Source organism: Xyrauchen texanus, chromosome 47, assembly GCF_025860055.1.
Source record: "Xyrauchen texanus isolate HMW12.3.18 chromosome 47, RBS_HiC_50CHRs, whole genome shotgun sequence".
Classification (NCBI taxonomy): Eukaryota; Metazoa; Chordata; class Actinopteri; order Cypriniformes; family Catostomidae; genus Xyrauchen; species Xyrauchen texanus.
This window is the reverse complement of record NC_068322.1, coordinates 12,093,480-12,117,366: the sequence shown is the minus strand read 5'-3', so window position 1 is coordinate 12,117,366 and position 23,887 is coordinate 12,093,480. Positions and strand designations below refer to the sequence as shown.

Here is a 23,887-nt window from a genome sequence, read left to right as displayed (position 1 = left end):
AAACTAAAGATACAATTTCAAAATAAAAGTTACAAATGTGCAACATGTACGTCTGCATTGGCAGAACACTTCATGGGACTCTTAATTTGAAACATAACACCGTTTTGAGGTATACACTGTTGCCTTTAGCCATGTTATTGTTTTCATACCATAAATCTTCTACGGAAAGGACAGTAATGTGTCTATAAAGTAAGCCAATTATCTATTTTGTCTTTATATAATATTTACGCTTCCATGCATTTACAGTAACATTCATTCCTTATGATTTTGCGTTGACATCAAGCAGTGCTAACTCAACAGCTTGTTTTTTTAAACCCTGGCTGCATTATTGACTCTTTCTGGTCGACATTTGTTTAACTAGGCATTTTTTAGGCATTTGTTACAATATACTAGATGCTATAATGTCTATATTTTGTATATTTCTATGTATTTTATATATATTTAGACTTTGAAATTGAACTCAGTGGCTAAAATAGCTTTTTATTGTCTTAACCTATAATTATTTTTTTATAGTATTGTCGTGAGCCACAACGAAAAGTCTGAATCCTTTCTTTTCCGGATATAAGAATGCATTTATCATACGAATGCCTGAGAGGGGTCATGACATTTTTTATTGTTATTTAAATATGTTCCTTCGGGTACACTTAATAATAATAATCTAAAATTATAAAACAGCGATATAATTGTATAACATGATAATTTCCCCCCTTCATCCTGACTCTCTGTCAGAAACGCTCTGTTTTGGTGTTGCCTCTCCTTTAAGACTTAAAAGTAAATGGCCACTGTTATGGGTGGCTCTCTGTTCTTGACTGACCTGCTCTCTTTGCCATCTCACTGCTCAGTGCTACATCTGACATGATAAGGTAAAGTACGTATTGATGTGTTACGGTGGTCAAATGCAAATGTCTACCACAGTGTGACATCAAAATATGGATGAAATAGACGAGTCATTTTGGCAGCTTTGTTTCAACAAATGCCCTTTTTAAAGTTAGGAGAATGTTTAAAGTTCTGAAACTTTATATACATACATATAGTACAATGACCTCTCATATGTTAAAAGATCAAGGAAAATTGTATTCCTCATGTCATGACCCCTTTAACTGATCTGTGCTGTCAGGTAAACAAACACATCTTACATGCACATGACTGTGTTTGCACGGACACTAGTGCATATTTGATCTTTGAATCCAATAAAATTTCATTTATTCAGCATGAACGACATGAACCTCAGCCCAGTGGGCATGGAGCAGCTCAGTGTGACCCCAGTGAGTGCAAGTCACCTCTGCCTTCCTACGTCCCCAACCCACAATTCCATCACTACTCCAGGTCAGGACACAAATAACTTTCAGATGTGTTGTTATGACATTTGTTCTGTATAGTATGAGAAGCTTGACTGAATGGAAAGATAACACAATTTGCTTTAATTTCAGGCATGCCAGTCGCTATTCCCAGCTTGGGTCCTTCACTTGGGCCGCTTCCCTCCGCCCTGTCCCTAATGCTGCCCATGGGTCCTTTAGCTGACAGAAGTGTAATGTGTGGCCTTCCAGAGAGAAATTATACATTACCACCTCCTCCGTACCCTCACCTGGAGAGTAGCTACTTCAGACACATCCTTCCAGGTAATGTTATGGAATTGTTTTTTAGATATACCCTGATGGCCAAAAGTTTGCAATAATGTACAGATTTTGCTTTTTCATAAGGAAATTGATACTTTAATTCTCCAAAGTGGCATTAAACTGATCACAAAGTACAGTCAGGACATTACTGATGTAAAAAAACAGCAGCATCACTATTTGAAAAAGTAATTTCTGATCAAATCTAGACAGGCCCCATTTCCAACAGCCATCACTCCAACACCTTATCCTTAAGTAATCATGCTAAATTGGTACTAGAAAATCTCTGGTCATTATATCAAACACAGTTGAAAGCTATTTGGTTACTTAAATGGAGCTTAACATTGTTTTTGTTTGACAGTATGCAATAGAATGGCATGTCTTAAGGTCAATATTAGGTCAAAAATGGCAAAAAAGAAGCAGCTTTCTCTAGAAACTCATCAATCAATCATTGTTTTGAGGAATGAAAGATATACAATGCTTGAAGATTTCATACAAAGGTGTACACTACAGTCTTCAAAGACAAAGGACAACTGGCTCTAACAAGGACAGAAAGAGATGTGGAACTAAACAAGGGGATAAGTTCATCAGAGTCTCTAGTTTGAGAAATAGACGCCTCACATGTGCTCAGCTGACAGCTTCATTGAATTCTACCTGCTCAACACCAGTTTCATGTACAACAGTATAGAGAAGTCTCAGGGGCCTTATAGGAAGTATTGGAAAGAAAAAGCAACTTTTGAAACAGAAAAAACAAAAAGAATCCACATCTATGGCAAGTGCTACAGGAAGTGTGGACAAACTGACAACTAGAATGTCACAGATCTGCAAAGCTGTCATTGCTGCACGTGGAGGATTTTTTGATGAGAACTCTTTGAAGTAGTTTAAGACGTTTTTTTTCAAATTTTAATAGTAATTTGTGTTATTAATGTTCTGACTATACATTGTGATCAGTTGAATGCCACTTTGCTGAATAAAAGTAAAAAAACATTTCCATAAGAGCCAAATCTGTACATTATTCCAAACTTTTGGCCACCGGTGTACTTTAAACCAGGGTTTTGCATCCTTTTATGACCCAAGGACCCCCTAATATCTATATATATATATATAACATTTTTTACAAGCATTTCTACATCATACTATTCTAGTCTTGACCTAGTTTCTCAGTTAACTAGCCTTTAAATCGCTCCACTGCATTGTCTGTCAAAGAGAGATTTACTTTTGTCTTATGATGGTTTTATGCACCAAAGAACCAACAAAAATCACCCAAAAATGAAATTAGACTTGGGCTGCTATGCCCATTAATCACAACTAATCACAGTAACCCCCCATTGATTAGAAAAAATAAAAGGCTTTAGAAGACCAAATATTATTTGGTTCATTACCATATAATTGAACATAAGCCTTTCACTGGCCTAACATCCACGTCTATAAATTGTACAATGTCTGAGGTACACATACTCACAGGATTATGTTTGTGCACATGTGTCAGACGGATGCTTTTGACGCCTCTCATTGTGGTTGGCGTCACGTTTCCCTTGTTCTCTACACCTGTCTCGAGCAATAAACACAGCATTTTTAGGAAGCTGTCTGGAGACCCATGCGGTCTGCTCCATCCAGTTGTCTGTACTGCTGCACATTGGTGTAGGGTGCTTACTGCCCCCTGCTGACTGAGACTCCCAAAAACATGGAGGTTGCACTCAGTATGCAACTCGGATGAGAGTGTTGCATTGCATCAAAAGGAAAAATATCCCATTATAATCAATGAAGCTGTCCGGTGTGGCGCATTGCATCATGCAGAAAATAAATGGATATCCCGTTCTATTTTGCACGGCAAGCGCTGGCACGACTCCTGCCAACAAGACAAATAAATGGTTTAGAACGTTTGTTTTGACACGTCCAGATGCCACCATTGTAGAAATTCAATATTTAGAGTAAACCAGGATTAATTCAATCCAAGTGTGAAAGTGTCCAATAACTGGGCTTTTACTGACATTAGGCGAGTAGAATTCGGCTGGTCGTGTGGCACTAACATGGCCACCCTCATGAGAAGAACCTCTCCATATTGAATAAAACATATTTTTTAAGGTGACTGATATGACTGAACTCTTCATCTCCTGTGATTGGTAATGATTTTATAAATAGGTTTCAAAATTTCTATTAATTCTTTATAAATAAATCTTTTTTAATGAGGAAAAATTTACTGATTGCACTTTTAAGGTGGTGTTAATTTTTTTAACATTTCATTTTTTTAATATAATTAATAGCACTGAATGAATGTGTTAAATCAACAGCCTTAAATTCTCCAATACATTTTAAATAAAGTGATGGAACAATTTAACCACATTTAAAAATACATTTTAAAATAAATAAATATCTTAAATATTCTATAAGTTTACCAGTCTACAGACTCCCCACATCCAAGTATGCCTAGTTGAAAACTCTGCTGTTAAACCTATTTAACCTGTGTGTTAGTACATTTATGAATCTAGTGAGCACATTAATAAACTGAATTAATTAAATCTAACCTGTTTCTTTAGGTATTCTGTCATATCTGGCAGATCGTCCTCCACCCCAGTACATCCACCCTAGCAGCCTTAACATAGATGGAACACTTTCAGCGTCCAACAACAACCCCTCTGGCTTGGACCCATACAGTGGCCCAGGTGGCCCCCTGGAACAAGACCTGGTGTCCTTAGACTCCAGGCAGGTAGGAGGCCAGCCTGATCTCCACCATGGAGGCTCTCAAGAGGTACAGCTTGACACCACCGGACTAACCATGGAATCGCGTGTGAGCAGTCCCATGTCACCTGATGGAATGGAAGAGGACTTGGCCACCATGGAGGGTGTAGTGGTGGCAGAGACTCAGCAGCAGCTTGGCACCAGACCTCAGCCTCATGAGGGCTTGGCTGACATGGACTCTTCAGGAGGGGTTATGCCCCTGCATGGAGCGGGGCTAGAGCTGCCTGTGGTGATGGAACAGGAACATATGGGTGGCAGAGTAGGAACGAACACTACAGGGGCCGGTGGTCCAGGGACTCTGGGTGAAGCCTTGCACTCTACTGGAGAAATGAACTCTGGGGTGGTTAGCGTGGTGCTTACTGGGGCCATGCCCCAACAGGTTCAGTTAGAACCTGTAACTCTTCATGGACCTTCAGGTATGGGATTGGAACCTGTCAACGTGTCATCTATTACTGCAGAGGTGTCTCTAGGACCTGACAATAGTCTGGTGCTGGTAAACTCTTCATTGCAACTAGACAATTCAACCTCCAATAAGGAAAACATGGCCACTGCCTTCAACACTTGTAAGTTATTAATGTTGAATTTGAGTTGGGTCTTAATCATACCAAGCAACACGATTGACCAGTTACTGCAGCAAGTCAGACCAAGCAATGTTTTTCAGTTGACATTTTAAGTTAATTACATGTTTTGTGACTCCCATCAATGTAATGTATTTTGGTCCAGTTTCATGGATTTTATTGTCTTCAAGGGTGCACTTTGTGTGAGCGGTCATATCCCTCCGACTGCCCTGAGCATGGGCCTGTTACATTCATACCAGACACGCCCATTCAGAGTAGAGCCCGCCTCTCACTGCCCCGCCCTCTGTGCCTCCGTATTTCTGTAGCTGATGAACCTATTGGTAAGTGTAGCCTACTGTTCCAATGGAATCTATATGACTCCAGTTGCTTCATTAGTCAGCTGGTGAAATGCCTTCAGTGTATGAAAACTACTTAACAAATAATTTTTTGGTAGGTGTGTTTGCTAGAGAGGCCATACCCTCCCGGACCTGCTTTGGGCCTATGGTTGGACAGCACTGTAGCAGTGTAGAACTTACAGACTGGCCTGACAAGGACACCCCTCAGATATGGAAGGTTATTGTCACATGTCCAAATTTAAAGCTTAAGTGTGTAACTTTTTCTGCATTAAAATAATTTCTCCAATTCCAACTTAATATGCAGAAACAACTATAAGCAAGCTATTCATAGGTTCATTTTCTTGAAAACTGTAAACTCTGTGGCGCTGTGAAAATTCCACTGTTTGCTTTGATTGACCTGTCTCATGAGACACAACAACAATGACTTAGCCAATGGGGTGAGTTGGGGGATGGACTATCTGTTTGATCATTGGCAGATGCGGCCCATATTGAGAAAGCAATTTTGAAAACAATGTTTATTTTTGCAATTTTGTTTGGTTGTGCTACTAATGCAGAAATTACACACTTCATATTTAAAGGAATAGTTCACCAGAATTTAAAAATAATTTTATAATTTACTTTCCAAACCCGTATGAAAAAAATAAAATAAAGATAATAGGGTGATAGTGGATAGTGCTTCACTTTAAAAAGGACCCAGATGTATCATAAAAATAGTCCATGTGACTACTGCATCATATTTCAAATCTTCTGAAGGCATACAATAGGTTTTGATGAGAAACAACCTAAACCTGAAGTAATTTTCAGTGAAAATCTTGACATACGTACATGTTCGAGAGCGCTATGAGAGAAACACGTTTACAGTGGCTTGCCTCTTCACACGATAATGCGATAACTTGCATTGTTTAGCACTAAGGTATATGAGTTTGGAAAGACAGGAGGGTAAATTAAGACCATACAGGTTTCATAAATTCTGATATTTGTGTAAAGATATCTCAGAGTAATTTAACATGCAGTTTATTCACCATTACACTGACACATGTCGTGTTGTAATCCTTAGAATGGCTTTAATAGGTCACTGTTTCCTTAATTTAATGTAGATGTTCCACAATGATATCCAAGAGTTCTGCATCGTGACGACAGATGAGCATGAGTGCAACTGGATGATGTTTGTTCAAAAAGCAAGGTAATACAACCTTGCTTATTTTTCAAATCAGAAAATGTTTGACTAGTAAATATTTCATGCTTTTTATAAAAAGCATCAGGTACTAAAAACAAAAAATCTAATCCATTTGCAGGACTACAGAGGAGCAGAATATGGTGGCATATATTGACAAAGGAAAGCTTTATTTCTGCACATCCAGAGAGATTCTACCTGATCAGGAGCTGTTGTTCTATTACAGCAGGGAGTACAGCAGACAACTAGGTGTGACAATGGCCCCCCTTTAACCATTTCAAACCCAGAAATTGTCAGAGTTGGAATTGAGTTGACAATCTGCTGCCACTCTATCTCTCCAGGTGTACCCAGAGTGCCAGAGGGCCAGATCTGTGACTGTGGAAAAGACTGTGCCTCTTTCACAGAATTTAAATCTCAACTCACCAACCACACCCAAAGGCATAGCCCAACCCAAGACCACCCTTCTCACTCCGCCCAAAGACAATCCCAGTCACACGACAAGATGAGCAATGAGCCATCCAGATCCACCTCCTCTCCACAGTGGCAGTGCCACTTAGATGTGAATGAACATTCAAGCAGCAATGGGCACACTCACGGTCGGGAGAGGAAGTTTAAATGCAGCATGTGCACAAGGGCGTTCACCACATCTACTAAGCTAAATGTGCATTTCATGGGCCACATGGGCATGAGACCACACAAGTGCAGCTACTGCAGCAAAGCGTTTAGTGATCCCAGCAATCTAAGAAAGCACCTGAGAATACACACAGGTGAATGAATGTCATAGATAACCATTGTTTGCATATGAAACTTGCATTTTGAAAGGACTGGACCAGTTTCTTAATAGTATTTAAAGTCAACATGAACTTAAAATGGACTTTACTACTTTCCTAATACACGTTCTTGGTCTTATTGAAGATTATTTATCAGTGCGTGTTATTCCAAAGGATAACAAAATGCTTTTCTACTTAATCTTTTATCAAAATGTATAGGCATACAGTAGTTCACTCAAAAATGCACATTCATTCATCATTTACTCACCGTCATGCCATCCCAGATGTGTATGACTTTATTTCTTCTGCTGAACACAAACAACATTTTTTAAAAGAATATTTCAACGCTGTTGGTCCATTTAATGCAAGTGAGTGGTGGCCAGAACTTGAAAGCTCCAAAAAGCACATTAAGGCAATGTAAAAGTAATTCATACAACTCCAGTGGTTTAATCCATGTCTTCTGAAGCAATATGATAGCTGTGGGTGAGAAACATTTCAATATTTACTTTTTTACTATAAATCTCCACCTTTGACAAGCCCTGAACAGTAGGTGGCGATCGCAAAAAAACTAAAGAAGAATAATGTGGAAGTGAAAGTATAAGTGGAGATTTATAGTAAAAAGGACTTAAATATTGATTTGTTTCTCACCCACACCTATCATATCGCTTCTGAAGATAGAGATTTAACCACTGGAGTCATATGGATTACTTTTATGCTGCCTTTATTTGCTTTTATTTAGCTTCAAAGTACAGGCCACCATTCACTTACATTGTATGAACTTACAGAGTGGAGATATTCTTCTGAAAATCTTTGTTTGTGTTCTGCAGAAAAAAGAAAGTCATACATATCTGGGATGACATAAGGGTGAGTAAATTGTGAGATCATTTTCATTTTTGGGTGATCTATCCCTTTAACTTGGCTCATCACCTTTCCTTTTCAGCTGACGTCACTTAGGCCAGAAAATATATTACAATACAATAATATCCTGATGGATAAACTCACATCCCAGCATTTTTATTTTCTTATTTAAAGTTTCTCTTTGATGTGTGTTATATGCCACATAGAAGTAAAGTGGTCTGTGAATTTAATCCCATTAGCTCTGTTTTATTGGCCATTGAAATATTCTGTCATTGTTACTGTTGTGAAATATTTATGTGTGTTTTTTTCTGCAGGTCAGAAGAACTTCAGATGTACTATATGCGGGAAGTCTTTTACTCAGAAATCACACGTGGAATCTCATATGGTTATACACACAGGTTCCAAGAACATTAAGTGTGACCATTGTGAAAAGTTGTTTTTTCGGAAACAAGACCTCAAACAGCACATGTATTCACATTCATTGTAAGGCCGTGTTTCATTCAAATCCCTTAGTTTTTATTATTTTCTACAGTTTTTTGTGTCAAAAACATGCAGATATAATTGAATAGTTAAATAATGTTTAATTAAAGAAAAGATGCTAGATTAAGCCTAGTTTTAAATTACAATGTGCTTTATGTCAATACATGAAATCAAAATGAACCCTATTTACAATTAATACAATACTTTCATAATACTTTATTGTGCATATATATATATTTATCTACAGTACATATATATTTATATATTATTTTTATTTGCATGTTATTTTGTTTATTTGGTGTTTTCTTGCTTATCGTTTCCCTATTCCAGAGACCGCCAGATTACCTGCCCAAAGTGTGACAAACAGTTCTTGAAGACTGACCATCTCAAAAAACACTTAAACTCTCACGAAGGGAAACGAGACTTCATCTGTGAAAAGTGCAACAAGGCCTTTCTCACTAAATATCATCTCACACGCCACCTCAAAATCTGCAAGGGTCCTAAAACCGGCCAAGGGGCAGTGCAGGGAGAAGATGACGAAGATGAGGAGGATGAGGAAGAAGAGAGTGAGTCTGAAGGACACATCAATCCAGCGTATTCTTCAGATAAAATGCTGTAACTTTACCCTGGAATGTAATTGGATGAATTCAAACCTTTGTTTAGCCTATTTATTTATCTATCTCTTTTGCTCTTTTTGTTCTGCCATCAGCCTTTAATTCCTTTTGCCAAAATCATTGTATCCATTTGTCAACTGGCCAACAGATCACAGAAATATAATTATATTAAAATAAGGAAAATTATTAATTAAAGGTTTTAACTCGTGTCACTGTTTAATTGGCAAATTGTTTGTCAAAAATAAATGAAAAATACTGACTTTCTGTCTTTAAGGGGTCATGATATGAGGAATAAAATTTTCCTTGATCTTTTGAAATATAAGAGGTCATTGTACCATGAAAACTTACTGTTAGTTTCAGAACTCAAAACATCCTCCTCTCTGTAAAAAGAGCATTTGTTGAAACCAAGCTGCCAAAACAGTTTATTCTCTACTTCCTCCATTGTGATGTCACACAGTGGCAGACATTTCATCAGACCGCCTCCACAACAACACACCAATGGCAACTTTAGCTTTTTACTTCCATAGTCCCACCCAGTAGTTTATTTTATTTTATTTATTTATTGCTTTAATCAGTACAACATTACAGTCAAACCAACTGAGAAAAAAGGAAATAAAAGAAAGAAAGAAAAATAACTTACAAAAGGTTATATAGACCATGTACAGAACACATCAGGCAATAAATTATACAGTATACGATGCATATAAAATTAAGATTCAAAAGGGGATATTCAAGGCATTATAAAAGTTGCTCTTTTCTATTTTTTATTCATGTTTGCATATTAAAATAATTTATTTCTAATTTTAAGTGTGTGAAATTTGGTTTCTGTAATGACCATTTTCATTTATGAATAAACATTTTTCCATGAATCAACAAGAAATGTATACTATACCATGCTTTATGGTCAATTTTACTCTCAAAATAAAATAAAACATCCTCTTTCTTTAAATGCATATCAATACCCATATTCATCCAGCCCTGCCCAGTAGAAATGAGATGGCAAGAGGAGAGAGCCAACCATATCAATGGGCGTTTACTTTCAAGTCTTAAAGGAGAAGTAACAACAAAACAGAGCGTTTCTGACAGAGCGTCAGGATGAAGGGGGGAAATTATCATGTAATACAAATATATGATAGAATTTTATGCTAAATGTTCACTAATATTATAAGAGAACCTCAAGGGACATTAAAATGAAAAAAGGCATGCCATTCAGTATTTGTTTACATCCACAGTGCTGCTTTATTTTTTCTGTGTATGTTTAAAGCATTTGTTCACTGCAGCCATGCCTGTTCTATGCACTTAAATCTCTGTATTGTACTCTGCAAATTGACAACCGTTGGTATGCGTTACAATTTTTGTCATTAAACCTATATAATGGAAATAAATGTATAAAATTCACAAAAGATGTATAATGGAGCTGCAACTCTGACAGCAGCTTGCACAAAACCCTATGAAAATGAAAAAGCAAATTTTCTGCACGCATGTTTTTATTGGTAATTTTGAAGTGACGTCATGGGCACGTATGTCACCTGACCTGGTACTATATCGAGTTCAGACCAGAACAGTCGACGATAAGGGTCAGGGGCAGCAGTGTGAACTCTTCGACCTCCTGCACTGTGAACAGGCGGCTGGTGTTGAACGTTTCTCTTGTAGATAAATCTCTCCTAAGCCATGGCAACGTCTGTGAAGCTCAATACCGGGGCAGAGATGCCCATCGTCGGTCTTGGCACGTGGAAGGTATAGTGTGGTCACTTTAGTTATAAAAGACTGATCATGTTGCATTACATAAGTGCACATGGTGCTGACACATTGCATGGTCAATTCATGCTTAAACAAAAAGTTTTAAGGTTAAAAGCAAGGAAAAGTGAAATAGAATTAAAAAGATTTTGTCAGAATTATTATTCTGGTTTGCAACCTAATTATGTGGCTGCAAAACTGCAAAATGATCGGCCACATGGGGCGTAGTTGAGAGAAAAAGTTGCAAAACAGGTTTTTAACGATTTTGGTAGTTTAGTGAAAGCATTGAAATTAATTATAAAGTGTCACTGGCAATTTAACCGCATTGAGTAATCTTTAGAAAATCAATATTTGCATTTAGACTGAAAAAAAGCGGACATTAAACTGGATGCGTTATGACATTTTCTTGTTCTTGACTTGTAATGTTTAATAAACGAGAGAGTTATTTGGTCAGAGCGAGTAAGCAAATCACAAATATTAGTCCTGTGTGGCTTTAGGCTGATAACATTCAATGAGACCTTTATTAGATAGAAAACATGAGATATTGGGGAGGTGTGACCAAAGGACTCTATTAGATATATATATATATATATATATATATATATATATATATATATATATATATATATATATATATATATATATATATATATATTACCATATTATTACCATATTTTAATTGTGAAATATTTATACATCATAGCAATACTCCATTGGTACTGCCTTATTAAAATAAATAAAAGTCATACAACAGCAGTAAAGAAAATTACTTAAGTGTTATGGTATACAATGCACAAGAACGGTGACCAAAATTGTAAAGCTCCAAAAAGCACATAAAGGCAGTATAAAAGTAATCAGTAAGACTCCAGTGGTTAAATCCATGTTTTCTGAATTGATCTAATCTGTTTTGGGTGAGAACAGACCAAAATGTAACTCTCTTTTTTTAACTGTGCATCCTATTGCAGTCTATTGGCACGAGCATGATTTCAAGCTCCATTACACTTCCTAGTGCTTGTGGCATGTGCAGAGCACTAATTGGCGCTAGGAAGTGTAATCAAGCTTGAAATCAGGATTGCCAAGGATTTATAGTGAAAATGTAGTTTTTTTGGTCCGTTTTCTTCCAAAATGGATTGGATTGCTTCAGAAGACAGATTAAAACACTGGAGATTTATGGATTACATTAATGCTGCCGTTATGTGCTTTTTTTTTAGCTTCAAAGTTCTGTAAATGATCAAAGATTACAATTTTAAACTATCCCTTTAAGTGCACTAAAAATGTCATTATGCAAAAAATCTTAATGGTCCTAAATTTAGGCTTCAATTTCTTTATACAAAATATAATTTCATATTTTGTATGTATTTGGGGTTAGATGCGACTGTATTCGTTTATACAGCATCACGGTAATTAACATGCACACTATTGTTATCGTGGCACTTCAAAATACCGTAAATCATTCTAGATAACCTTTCGCCCAAATTGTTTAGATTATTCGGATCGCACATTTTTATTCCATCAATGAATCAAGATTTACAATATTGCGTGTGTGCGGCACAATTGACACATGCGCACTCTGATGTGAACAAACCAGCGTGGACTAGAAGCATAGCTGAAGGAGGAACGCTGCCGATCCTTTATCCGCCGTTAGCTCCTGATTTTGCATCAGATCTAGGTGAGAACTGACTGTGACATTTACTGATCGCATTTGAGATCTGGCTGAGATGTATCGGATCGTGTGTGACAGATGTGACACAACGGATCATGTGTGGCAGCTGTGAATCTGACGGATCGAGAGGGAAGCGCAGGTAACGGTGAAGGATCACGAAGAAAATGCTTACAACAGTGACGGAGCCAGTGAGAGCTGCCTGCAGCGGTGGCAGGTCTCGTAGTAACATTAATAACGGCAGTACCGCCGCTCCCTATTTGGTGCACCAACTCCCTAGTATGGCACTAGAAAGTCCACCGGCTGCCCTTATTATACGTTACTCATGGAGCCGAGTATTGCGCTCATATCATTCATATCATACGTCTTCAAATTAACTTTTTTTTTTCAGCAAATCTAGGGCGCCGCTATTATCTACCTTGAATGTGGACCACTTCCGGTATAAGCACTTCCAGATATTTATACAAAAATACTACATTATGCTGCTTTATATTACAGTCTGGCAATAAATATTGACACATTATTATCATAAACTCATTTGTTTTGAGCGCATATTGTTTTACAATTTATTGCATTTAGCCATTGTTTAATCACACACTGTTACACTGGCAGAATGAATGAAATCAGGCGCTGACACGGACAGTAGAGAGAAGAAAGATGCCGGGAAAATGCTGCTTCAACTTTATTTGCACCTAAACAGCATCTTGTTTTATGTTGGTAAAATAATTTATTTATAATGAATTTGATTTAACAGTTGGGTTGTTTAAACAACAATAATCACACAAAAAAGTCAAGTTAAAATTTTTTAACAATAATAAAAGAAATCTGAGACTGTGCACTACCATCAGTGTTCACAAACCTGCTTTTGTTTGAACCACTTTTATTAATTTTTTATTTCTTTGAATAATGTTCAGCCCTTTTTGCATTTTCAGTTCAGCTGGTAGGCTGTTCCAAAGAAGTGTACCTTGAATTGAAAATGTGGATTGTGCAAATGAATTTATTTCCTCAGTACTGCACAATTCTGATAAGTTGTACCTCTTGTAGTGATTCCCTGTTTTGAAATTAATTGGCTTATGATATCTGGAGCAAGATTATTTACACATGTAAAAAACACTTTAATGAGAGACAAATGTATAACATTTTCAAAGCTAAGCAAACTATATTTTTGTAAAATATTACAATGATGCCATCTAATTGGTTTCTTGTCCAAAATCTTTGGTGTTTGTTTATATAGAGATCTAACAGGTTTGATGGTCAGTTGAGTAACCTGACTCCAGACAGTCACACAATAAGTTAAATGTGAGAAGACCATTACATGCATGGAAACATGCATGAATAACTTAGCTGCTTTTAGGGATATATATATATATATATATATATATATATACACACAGTCTAATCATATAAAAACATTTAAGGTTTGTTCTGATTGTTCTACACATCCTCTTTACATGCACACACAATTTAATTTTATTAATTATTAACTGTCTCTATTGCCTTTTGATTGATCTTAATTATAAAACCATTAATTTCCTTCTAATTGAAAAACACATTCAAGGTCAAACAGTTGTTTTGCAGCCACTGTGACACGCCAGTAATTTCATTTGTTAATATATCTGCAGCTAAGCATGGAGTCTGTGCTGATACATAAATGACTGTGTCATCTGCATATAACTGACATTTAGTTTCCTTACAACAATTTGGTAAATCATTGACATATAAGGAAAACAACAGTGGACCAAAAATTGACCCTTGAGGGAGACCCGTCTCATTGTTTTGTAAAGATGATCTTGAATAATTTATTTTAACACTGATCTCGAGATTCTAAATATGATCTAAAACAATTTATTGCCTGCTGGGAGAAACTAGTTTAGTTTTTTACTCTCCATTCTTGTCAGAGAGCATTCTCTCTTTCTTAGCAGTGTATAGAAAACAGACATGCAGATCACTCATTCAGCATGGCTTATGAAACATTGCTTTGGAAATAAATAAATAAAGTCATCATTGGAGTTTATGCAGGTACATATGAACAGCAGTTTACATGATGACAAGAAGGACAGCATCGTCACAATCTCGGTAAAGAAAGAAGCAGATTTTATATTACTGTCTCTCTTCAATACAACAACACACAGCAACAAGTGAACGATTTACTTGCACTTTTACTGACGTTAGAAAATTATTCGACGTTGGCACATCATTTTGCTGTACATCCTGTGGTGGTTTGATAGTTTATAAGCCCAGATCACTGTCTCTGGTATTATAACCTTCTAGTTATTTACACTGCTGTCAATGCCAGCAGAACTTTCTCACATTCGCCAGAAATGCAGCCGCTGCTTCTGTGATGCAAAATAAGGTATAATGGCGATAGAAATGTTGTAGTATGCATGCCGCAATATGTAAATATCCTTGTACGTTGTGTGGGCTTACCTATCAGTGGGCCTATTTTCCATCTTTTTTTGAGAATTCCAGGGTTGGTAATATAGTAAAAATGTCGTTTTATCGATAAGATATCTGTTCTGCTGTTTTTCTTAGTCTCCTCCAGGTAAAGTGGCAGAGGCTGTCAAAGCAGCCATTGCTGCAGGGTACAGACACATTGATGGGGCCTTTGTGTACCAGAATGAAACAGAGGTCGGAGAGGGAATTCAGGCCATGATTAAAGATGGTGTGGTTAAGAGAGCGGAGCTGTTTGTGGTCAGCAAGGTATATCAGCTAGCAGCGTTAAAACACCATTTATTTAAAATATTTCAGTAAATGTGTTTTAAATGAATAAAGATTGTTGCTTAATGAGAAATAAAACAATATAATTCCATGTTTTTTCACAGCTCTGGTGCACCTTTCACGACAAGACTCTGGTGAAGTGTTCTTTTCTGAAGACTTTAAGTGACCTTAAGTTGGATTACCTGGACCTTTACCTGGTTCACTGGCCAATGGGCTTTAAGGTGCACTTTATTACTTAGAGAAATGTTGATGCACTTACTTGCAATTTTTGGAGTGATGCACTTACTTATTTTTAGGCACTGGCTCCATTAATAAGTAGACCCCTTAACTAATGGACGTGTAACTTCCCAAAGTCCCTATGAAACCACTCTTCTAAAGTCTTATCCATCTCTCATTCATGGTTTGCATTCAGTGTTGGTCATCATAATGAAAGCAAAGGGTGGTGATGATTTGGCATTACGGCTAAGATTAGACTGAAACACCTTTGCTCGTTCAGAAAAGAGTATTTTTGGATGCCATTGTTGCTTTTCAGGCTGGGTCAGAGTTGTTCCCGTTGGACAGTGAAGGGTTAACCATCAGTGATGACACCAATTTCTTGGACACCTGGGAGGTAGGTTGACCTCAACAAGAAGGACTAGAACATTTTGTTTGATTATTCTTAACATAGACAAGCATTCAGTTGAACTGTATTAATCTTTTACATATTATTATACTCCTTATAATAATTCCAGCTCACATTGGCTGCTCATTTTTTAAGGTATTAAAATTAGCCATTGTGTGATGTTTGTGCCATAGGCCATGGAGGAGTTGGTGGATGCTGGGTTGGTCAAGGCCATTGGTATCTCCAACTTCAATCGAGAACAAATTGAAGCAATCCTGAATAAACCAGGACTCAAGTACAAACCAGCTAACAATCAGGTCAGTACCTTATACGCTTTAAAAGGGAATCTGTGTTGTTTCATCTGACTCAGGCAAAGCGTTTACTTTGGGGGAGGATTTATTACTTGAGAACAGGGAATAATGTCTTTTTTTTTGTTGTTGTTCTTGTTTTTAGAGTAATTCAACAAAAACAAAAAAAAAATACTCTCTTAATTTACTCACCCCCGTACCATCCCAAATGTGTATGACTTTCTTTATTCTGCAGAACACAAGATTTTTGATAGAATATTTCAGCTCTGTTGTTCCATACAATGCAAATGAATGGTGACCCAAATCTTGGAAGCTCCAAAAAGCACTTTAAGACTCCAGTGGTTAAATCCATGTCTTCAGAAGCTTTCTAATAGGTTGAGAGCAGACTAAAACATAACTGCCTTTTTCACAGTACATCTTGCCATTGCAGTCTCTAGGCACAATCATGATTTCAAGCTTGATACACGTGCAGAGCACTAGTTTGCGCTAGGACGAGTAATCAAGGAGACCGCTGATGTGAAGATTTATAGTAAAAAAGGAGATCTATTTATGCCTGTTCTCAGCCAGAACTGATTAGATTGCTTCGGAAGACATGGATTTAACCACTGGAGTCTTATGGATTACTTTTACGCTGCCTTTATGTCAATTTTGGTCACTATTCACTTGCATTGTATGGGCCAACAGAGCTGAGATTCTTCTAAAAACCTTTGTGTTCTGCAGAAGAAAGTCATGTACAGTACATATTTCATTTTTGGATGAACTTCCTTTTAAAGTGAGCTCACTTTTATCCCATAATGTCCCTTATCCCATTATAAACTAAATTCATTATATCATGTTTCCTTTTCTTCCATTGTTCCTTCTTTCCTGACTGTTACACTTTGAATTTTTTCCCTACCTTTTCAGATTGAATGTCACCCCTACCTGACTCAGGAGAAGCTGATTAGCTACTGTCAGTCCAAAGGCATTACAGTTACTGCATACAGTCCTCTGGGTTCTCCAGACAGACCATGGTAGGCAGCCTTGCCCATGTGTTGAAGTATGAGTTGCATTGGATTGTAGTATATGATATTTAATTGTTGTGTAGGATAAAGATACAGTTGATGACCTTATAAAGTTTAAATGAATGACATTTACCTTTCAAACTTAGGGCTAAACCTGAAGATCCCTCACTGCTTGATGACCCAAACATCAAAACAATTGCAGAGAAACATAAAAAGACCACTGCCCAGGTAGCGAAACTGCCTAGTTAATTCAGAGCTTATTATTGACTTAAAACATGACATGTCTATTTTTCACCATGTTCAGGTTCTCATCCGCTTCCACATTCAGAGAAATGTGATAGCAATCCCAAAGTCTGTTACACCTCAGCGTATTCAAGAGAACTTTCAAGTAAGTTGATCTCTGCGATACATTCAGAAGACATTAATGTAGGATTTTGACAGGCTGCCAATAATCAATCAAATTTTGTCCTTTTAAAGACAACATGAAACCGCATTTGTAATACAGTACTCTTAAGTTTTATAATGTGATGTACAGTAGTTCCAAGTGAAACAGGTGTAAACAAAGCATCTCATCATTTTGATTTAGTGTCTCAAAACTATGACAGCATCTCGTTACTGCACAATATAACAACAACATCATTTTGACTTTATCTAAAAATTTGACTTTGTATTACAATAATACTGAATCTCATAAGTTTGATTTTATCCTCATAATTTTGTCTTTTTATCCCATTATTTTGATTTAGCATTTTATAATTTTAAGCATCTTATAATTTTTATTTAGCATCTCATAGTTTTAAGCATCTTATACAGGTGAAACTCGAAAAATTAGAATATCGTGCAAAAGTTCATTAATTTCAGTAATTCAACTTAAAAGGTGAAACTAATATATTATATAGACTCATTACAAGCAAAGTAAGATATTTCAAGCCTTTATTTGATATAATTTTGATGATTATGGCTTACAGCTTATGAAAACCCCAAATTCAGAATCTCAGAAAATTAGAATATTGTGAAAAGGTTCAGTATTGTAGGCTCAAAGTGTCACACTCTAATCAGCTAAACACCTGCAAAGGGTTCCTGAGCCTTTAAATGGTCTCTCAGTCTGGTTCAGTTGAATTCACAATCATGGGGAAGACTGCTGACCTGACAGTTGTGCAGAAAACCATCATTGACACCCTCCACAAGGAGGGAAAGCCTCAAAAGGTAATTGCAAAAGAAGTTGGATGTTCTCAAAGTGCTGTATCAAAGCACATTAATAGAAAGTTAAGTGGAAGGGAAAAGTGTGGAAGAAAAAGGTGCACAAGCAGCAGGGATGACCGTAGCCTGGAGAGGATTGTCAGGAAAAGGCCATTCAAATGTGTGGGGGAGCTTCACAAGGAGTGGACTGAGGCTGGAGTTACTGCATCAAGAGCCACCACACACAGACGGGTCCTGGACATGGGCTTCAAATGTCAAACGTCTTACCTGAGCTAAAGAAAAATAGAACTGGTCTGTTGCTCAGTGGTCCAAAGTCCTCTTTTCTGATGAGAGCAAATTTTGCATCTCATTTGGAAACCAAGGTCCCAGAGTCTGGAGGAAGAATGGAGAGGCACACAATCCAAGATGCTTGAAGTCCAGTGTGAAGTTTCCACAGTCTGTGTTGGTTTGGGGAGCCATGTCATCGGCTGGTGTTGGTCCACTGTGCTTTATTAAGTCCAGAGCCAACGCAGCCGTCTACCGGGACATTTTAGAGCACTTCATGCTTCCTTCAGCAGACAAGCTTTATGGAGATGCTGACTTCATTTTCCAGCAGGACTTGGCACCTGCCCACACTGCCAAAAGTACCAAAACCTGGTTCAATGACCATGGTATTACTGTGCTTGATTGGCCAGCAAACTCGCCTGACCTGAACCCCATAGAGAATCTATGGGGCATTGCCAAGAGAAAGATGAGAGACATGAGACCAAACAATGCAGAAGAGCTGAAGGCTGCTATTGAAGCATCTTGGTCTTCCATAACACCTCAGCAGTGCCACAGGCTGATAGCATCCATGCCACGCCGCATTGAGGCAGTAATTAATGCAAAAGGGGCGTAAACCAAGTACTGAGTACATATGCATGATTATACTTTTCAGAGGGCCGACATTTCTGTATTTAAAATTCTTTTTTTTTTTTTATTGATTTCATGTAATATTCTAATTTTCTGAGATTCTGAATTTGGGGTTTTCATAACTGTAAGCCATAATCATCAAAATTATATCAAATAAAGGCTTGAAATATCTTACTTTGCTTGTAATGAGTCTATATAATATATTAGTTTCACCTTTTAAGTTGAATTACTGAAATTAATGAACTTTTGCACGATATTCAAATTTTTCGAGTTTCACCTGTAATTGACATTTTATCTAAATTTAGATTTGGTTGTCTAATAATTTTCACTTAGTATCATAATTTTGACTTATTTAAATTTTTACTTTTTATCTTTAATTATTACTTAGTGTCTCATTTCTGATTAAGTATCTCATAATTTTGACATATAATTTTGAATTAGCATATTATAATTGTTTTAGCATCTCATAATTTTGACTTGGTATCTTCATAATGTTGACTTTATCTCATGTTGACTTTTTTTTTCTCATATAATGTTGACTAGTATCTTCATAATTCTGACTTTTTATTTCAAAATTGTGACTCACCAAACACTATTGTTCATGTGGCGGAAATGGGCTTCCATGAGGAAATTACAATTGCATTGGAGTGCCACATAAAAAAATTACCTAAGATTTCGAGAATAAAGTCGTAATGTTTTGAGACTAATCTCATAGCATGCCTTTTATTAGAATAACGTCAAAGTATTGTGAGATTAAAGTCATAATATTTTTTGAATAATGTCAAAATTAGGAGAATAAAGTCACATCATTATGAGAATAATGTAGTATATTGCAAGAATGAAGTAGAAATGTTTAGAGGGGAAAAATGCGCATCATTAATTTAACGATAGGATGCCGAGCCAGCAGCGATTTAGTTAAATCGTACTTTAGAATATGGTTTAGCAATAAAGATATCCTTGGTGTTTTTGCACATCAGCACAGAGTTATTATTAGCATCATCAATAGGGTCAGTTTTAATGCAATATTATCTGTTTGGCCTCTGAATTATAGTGACGCCTTCGAGCATATGAACAAGGAGAAAGATGTTAAATTGTCATTTAATATTTCTCCACAGGTGTTTGATTTTGAACTGAGTGATGAGGAGATTAAGACAATTTTGGGTTTCAACAGGAACTTCAGAGTTTGTCCAATGCATTGGTGAGTATGTTTGGGTTCCATTTCATGTTGATTACTAATCTTCTGGATGTAAATGTGATCTCCTTCCTCGTTTAAATCAGATTTCACAATAATTTGCAAAGGTTTGTAATAGGTCTCAATGGCCCTCAACTGTTTTGTGATTCATGGCCATTCACAAAGGAGATACTCAGTGTAGTAGCAACCCAGAAATCGTGTTATTTTTCTCTCTAAATCCACAGTTTGATTACGCAGCACAAATGCTGTCAGTGTGCAATTCTACCATTTTGCTCCTAAAGCAAGTTGTGTGAAACGGACACGCTCTGCATTGTATTACAGCAACTTAATTTCTTAATGTGTGATTCCCTCCTCATCTGTTATCCCAGGGGTGTGAAGCACAGAGACTACCCATTTAATGCAGAGTATTAAAAGATGACATCTCAGAACATGCTGTCTGGTGAATATGAATGACTCTGTTCCTGGAATTGTCTTACTTGTGTACTTGTGTAAAAGTTGTGTACTTGCAAAACAGAGTTGACTGTTTCTGAGAAAATTGTAAAGCTTCCAGTTCATCATTGTTGGGCTTTGAATTTTTGAAATTTAAAGCAAGCCTTGTTATAGCAACAGCCATACCTTTGCCAAATGAATGCTCTTTCCCCACCAACCTCAAATACATTGCATTCACAAAGTATTCAGACCCCTTCATTTTGTTATGTTACAATGCTTTAAATATTTTTTTCCACATCAATCTATCCATATCCCATAATGACAAAGCAAAACAGGTTTTTGATAACTTTGCAAATATATTAAAGAAAAACCTGAAATATCTCATTGACATAAGTATTCAGACCCTTTGCTATGACACTTGGTGCATCCCATTTCTCTGGATCATCTTTGAGCTGTTTCTACCCTTTGATTAGAGTCCATCTGTGGCAAATTCAATTGACGGACATGATTTGGAAAGGCAAACACCTGTCTAATATAAGGTCTGACAGTTGAAAATGCATATCAGAGCAAAAACCAAGCCATGAGGTCAAATGAACTGCCTGCAGAGCTCAGAGACAGGATTGTGTCAAGAAACAGATCTGGGGAAGGCTACAAAAATATTTGGCTGCATTGAAGGTTCCCAAGAGCACAGTAGCCTCCATAATTATTAAATGGAAGAAGATTGGAACAACTAGGACTCTTCCTAGAACTGGCTGGCCTGCCAAACTGCGCAATCGTGGGAGAAGTGCCTTGATAATGGAACCCGATGGTCACTCTGGTTGAGTTCTAGAGATCATGTATGGCGATGGGAGAAACATGCAGAAGGACAACCATCACTGCAACACTCCACCGATCTGGGCTTTGTGGCAGAGTGGCCAGATGAAAGCCTCTCCTCAGTGCAAGACACAAAAAAAGCACCTGAAGGACTCTCAGACTGTGATAAACAAGATTATCTGGTCTGATGAACGAAGATTGAACTGTTTGGCCTCAATTCCAAGCGTCTTGTCTGGAGTAAACCAGGCGCCGCTCATCACCTGCGCAATACCCTCCCAACGGTGAACCATGGTGGTGGCATCATGCTGTAGGGATGTTTTTCAGTGGCAGGGACTGGTCAGAGTTGAAGGAAAGCTGAGAGCAGCAAAATACCGAGATATCCTTGATGAAAACCTGGTCCAGAGTGCTCAGGACCTCAGACTGGGCCGAAGGTTCACCTTCCAACAAGTCAGTGACCCTAAGCACACAGCCAAGACAACGCAAGAGTGGTTTAGGGACAACTCTGTGAATGTCTTTGAGTGGCCCAGCCAGAGCCCGGATTTGAACCCAATTGAACATCTCTGGAGAGATCTGAAAATGGCTGTCCACCGACAGCCCCCACACAAATCCAGGTGTGCAGTTTGTTACATCATACCCAAAACTACTTGAGGCTGTAATCACCGCCAAAGGTGCTTCAACAAAGTACTGAATTAAGTGTCTGAATACTTGTCAATGTGATATTTCAGTTTTTCCTTTTTAATAAATTATAGTTATAAAAACAGTTATTTAAAAAAAAAAATAATTGTATTATGGGGTATGGACTGGACTGTAGAATTAAGATTGAGGGGGAAAATTTTGCCATTTTGGCATAAGGCTGCAACATGACAAAATGTGGAAAAAATATTAAGGGGTCTGAATACTTTCAGAATGCACTATATGGAAGTCTTATTTGTTAGTATTAATAAAAATGGATAGCTGTTGCAGTTACACAATATGGTGTACACATGGAATCCTTAAATGTCTTGCACCTGAAAAACAAAAACTATTCCTAATTAAGAAATTCTTGAGAAATGCAAGCATTTGTAACTAGCAGATTTATTAGAAAGATGTTACAGATTTTGCCCAATTGGTCAAATAACATGACCACATGAAAAGTACATGCTTTATTAAGTTATGAATTGGTTTGGAGAATATTATTTTTTAAATATTTGTTGATTCGGTCCTTATTTCAATAATGATATAAAAGCACTTCCAGTTTATTTGTAAGAGCAGCTATTTGATGTGTATTGCCTGATGTAATTAATTGAAATAAACAGCTTTCTGCTTTGTCTTTAACAACTTATATGACCGTTACTCAACATTTATACAAGTTTTTACCCTACAATGGTTCAGTTGAATAAATGCTGATAATGTGGTTTATCAGCTATCACTCTCTTGCCATATCTGCCTTCATAGACAGATAGATGGATAAACAATCTTTACTGACCCTCAAGGGGAAATTCAGGAGTTGTAGTTGTAATCACACTGCAGTTGGGATGTAAGGAAATTATGTTCACTAAGGCTTTAGTATTCTGCATTCAATGGAATATCCTTATGATTGGAAGCCCTGCAACAAAAAAGCAAAGTAGGCTATTAGTTGATGTTTCCAGGAGCTTAATACTACACAAATGGATACAAAGTCTACATTAATCTGCATAACCATGACTCACCATTCCAACATAAAAGCCCTCCAGTTTCTGTTAAACCTCATTATAGTGTACATCTCATTATTAATCTCAAAATCAAACAACTGCAGCAATAAAAGACCCACATGTATAGATATATACACGCTTAAACAGACTGAATAACAGAAATTTTACACTGATAAATATGTGTTATCCGTTATTATCTGTTAAATCAGTACTGGTGTGACATGTAGAAAACATGTATGGACATGGTATGATAAAAAAAAAAGGAATACCTGGAAATTCTCTTTGATTCTGGCAGGGTTTATGGATTTGGGAATGACCACAATATTTCTCTGCATGTGGAAGCGGATTAGGACCTGTATAGAAAGTTCTGTGCTTGGCGTATCATATGACAAAGAACAACCTTTGTGATCCATAAAGTGTGTAATGGAAATAACAACAGATTATCACACAACAATACACATTATAAGAATACATAACCATGTACCAGATCAGTGAATTGGCTTGAT

At 37.0% G+C, this 23,887-nt stretch overlaps 2 protein-coding genes across 2 annotated transcripts; both read left to right on the top strand.

Moving 5' to 3' along the window:
• Positions 1-93: 93 nt before the first annotated feature.
• On the top strand, positions 94-10,023 carry LOC127638798 (PR domain zinc finger protein 4-like). Its single transcript, XM_052120538.1, has 11 exons — positions 94-189; positions 1,211-1,326; positions 1,431-1,619; positions 4,151-4,915; positions 5,101-5,250; positions 5,364-5,482; positions 6,363-6,448; positions 6,561-6,688; positions 6,781-7,206; positions 8,382-8,550; positions 8,878-10,023. The coding sequence occupies exons 2-11, from the start codon at positions 1,212-1,214 to the stop codon at positions 9,164-9,166; spliced, it is 2,436 nt and encodes an 811-aa protein (XP_051976498.1). The 5' UTR covers positions 94-189; position 1,211; the 3' UTR covers positions 9,167-10,023.
• Positions 10,024-10,723: 700 nt separating this feature from the next.
• On the top strand, positions 10,724-23,273 carry LOC127638807 (aldo-keto reductase family 1 member B1-like). The gene is made up of 10 exons (XM_052120549.1): positions 10,724-10,898; positions 15,091-15,258; positions 15,381-15,497; positions 15,809-15,886; positions 16,072-16,194; positions 17,089-17,195; positions 17,333-17,414; positions 17,491-17,574; positions 20,393-20,475; positions 20,838-23,273. Exons 1-10 carry the CDS (start codon positions 10,833-10,835, stop codon positions 20,878-20,880), a joined length of 951 nt encoding a protein of 316 aa, XP_051976509.1. The 5' UTR covers positions 10,724-10,832; the 3' UTR covers positions 20,881-23,273.
• Positions 23,274-23,887: the final 614 nt, after the last annotated feature.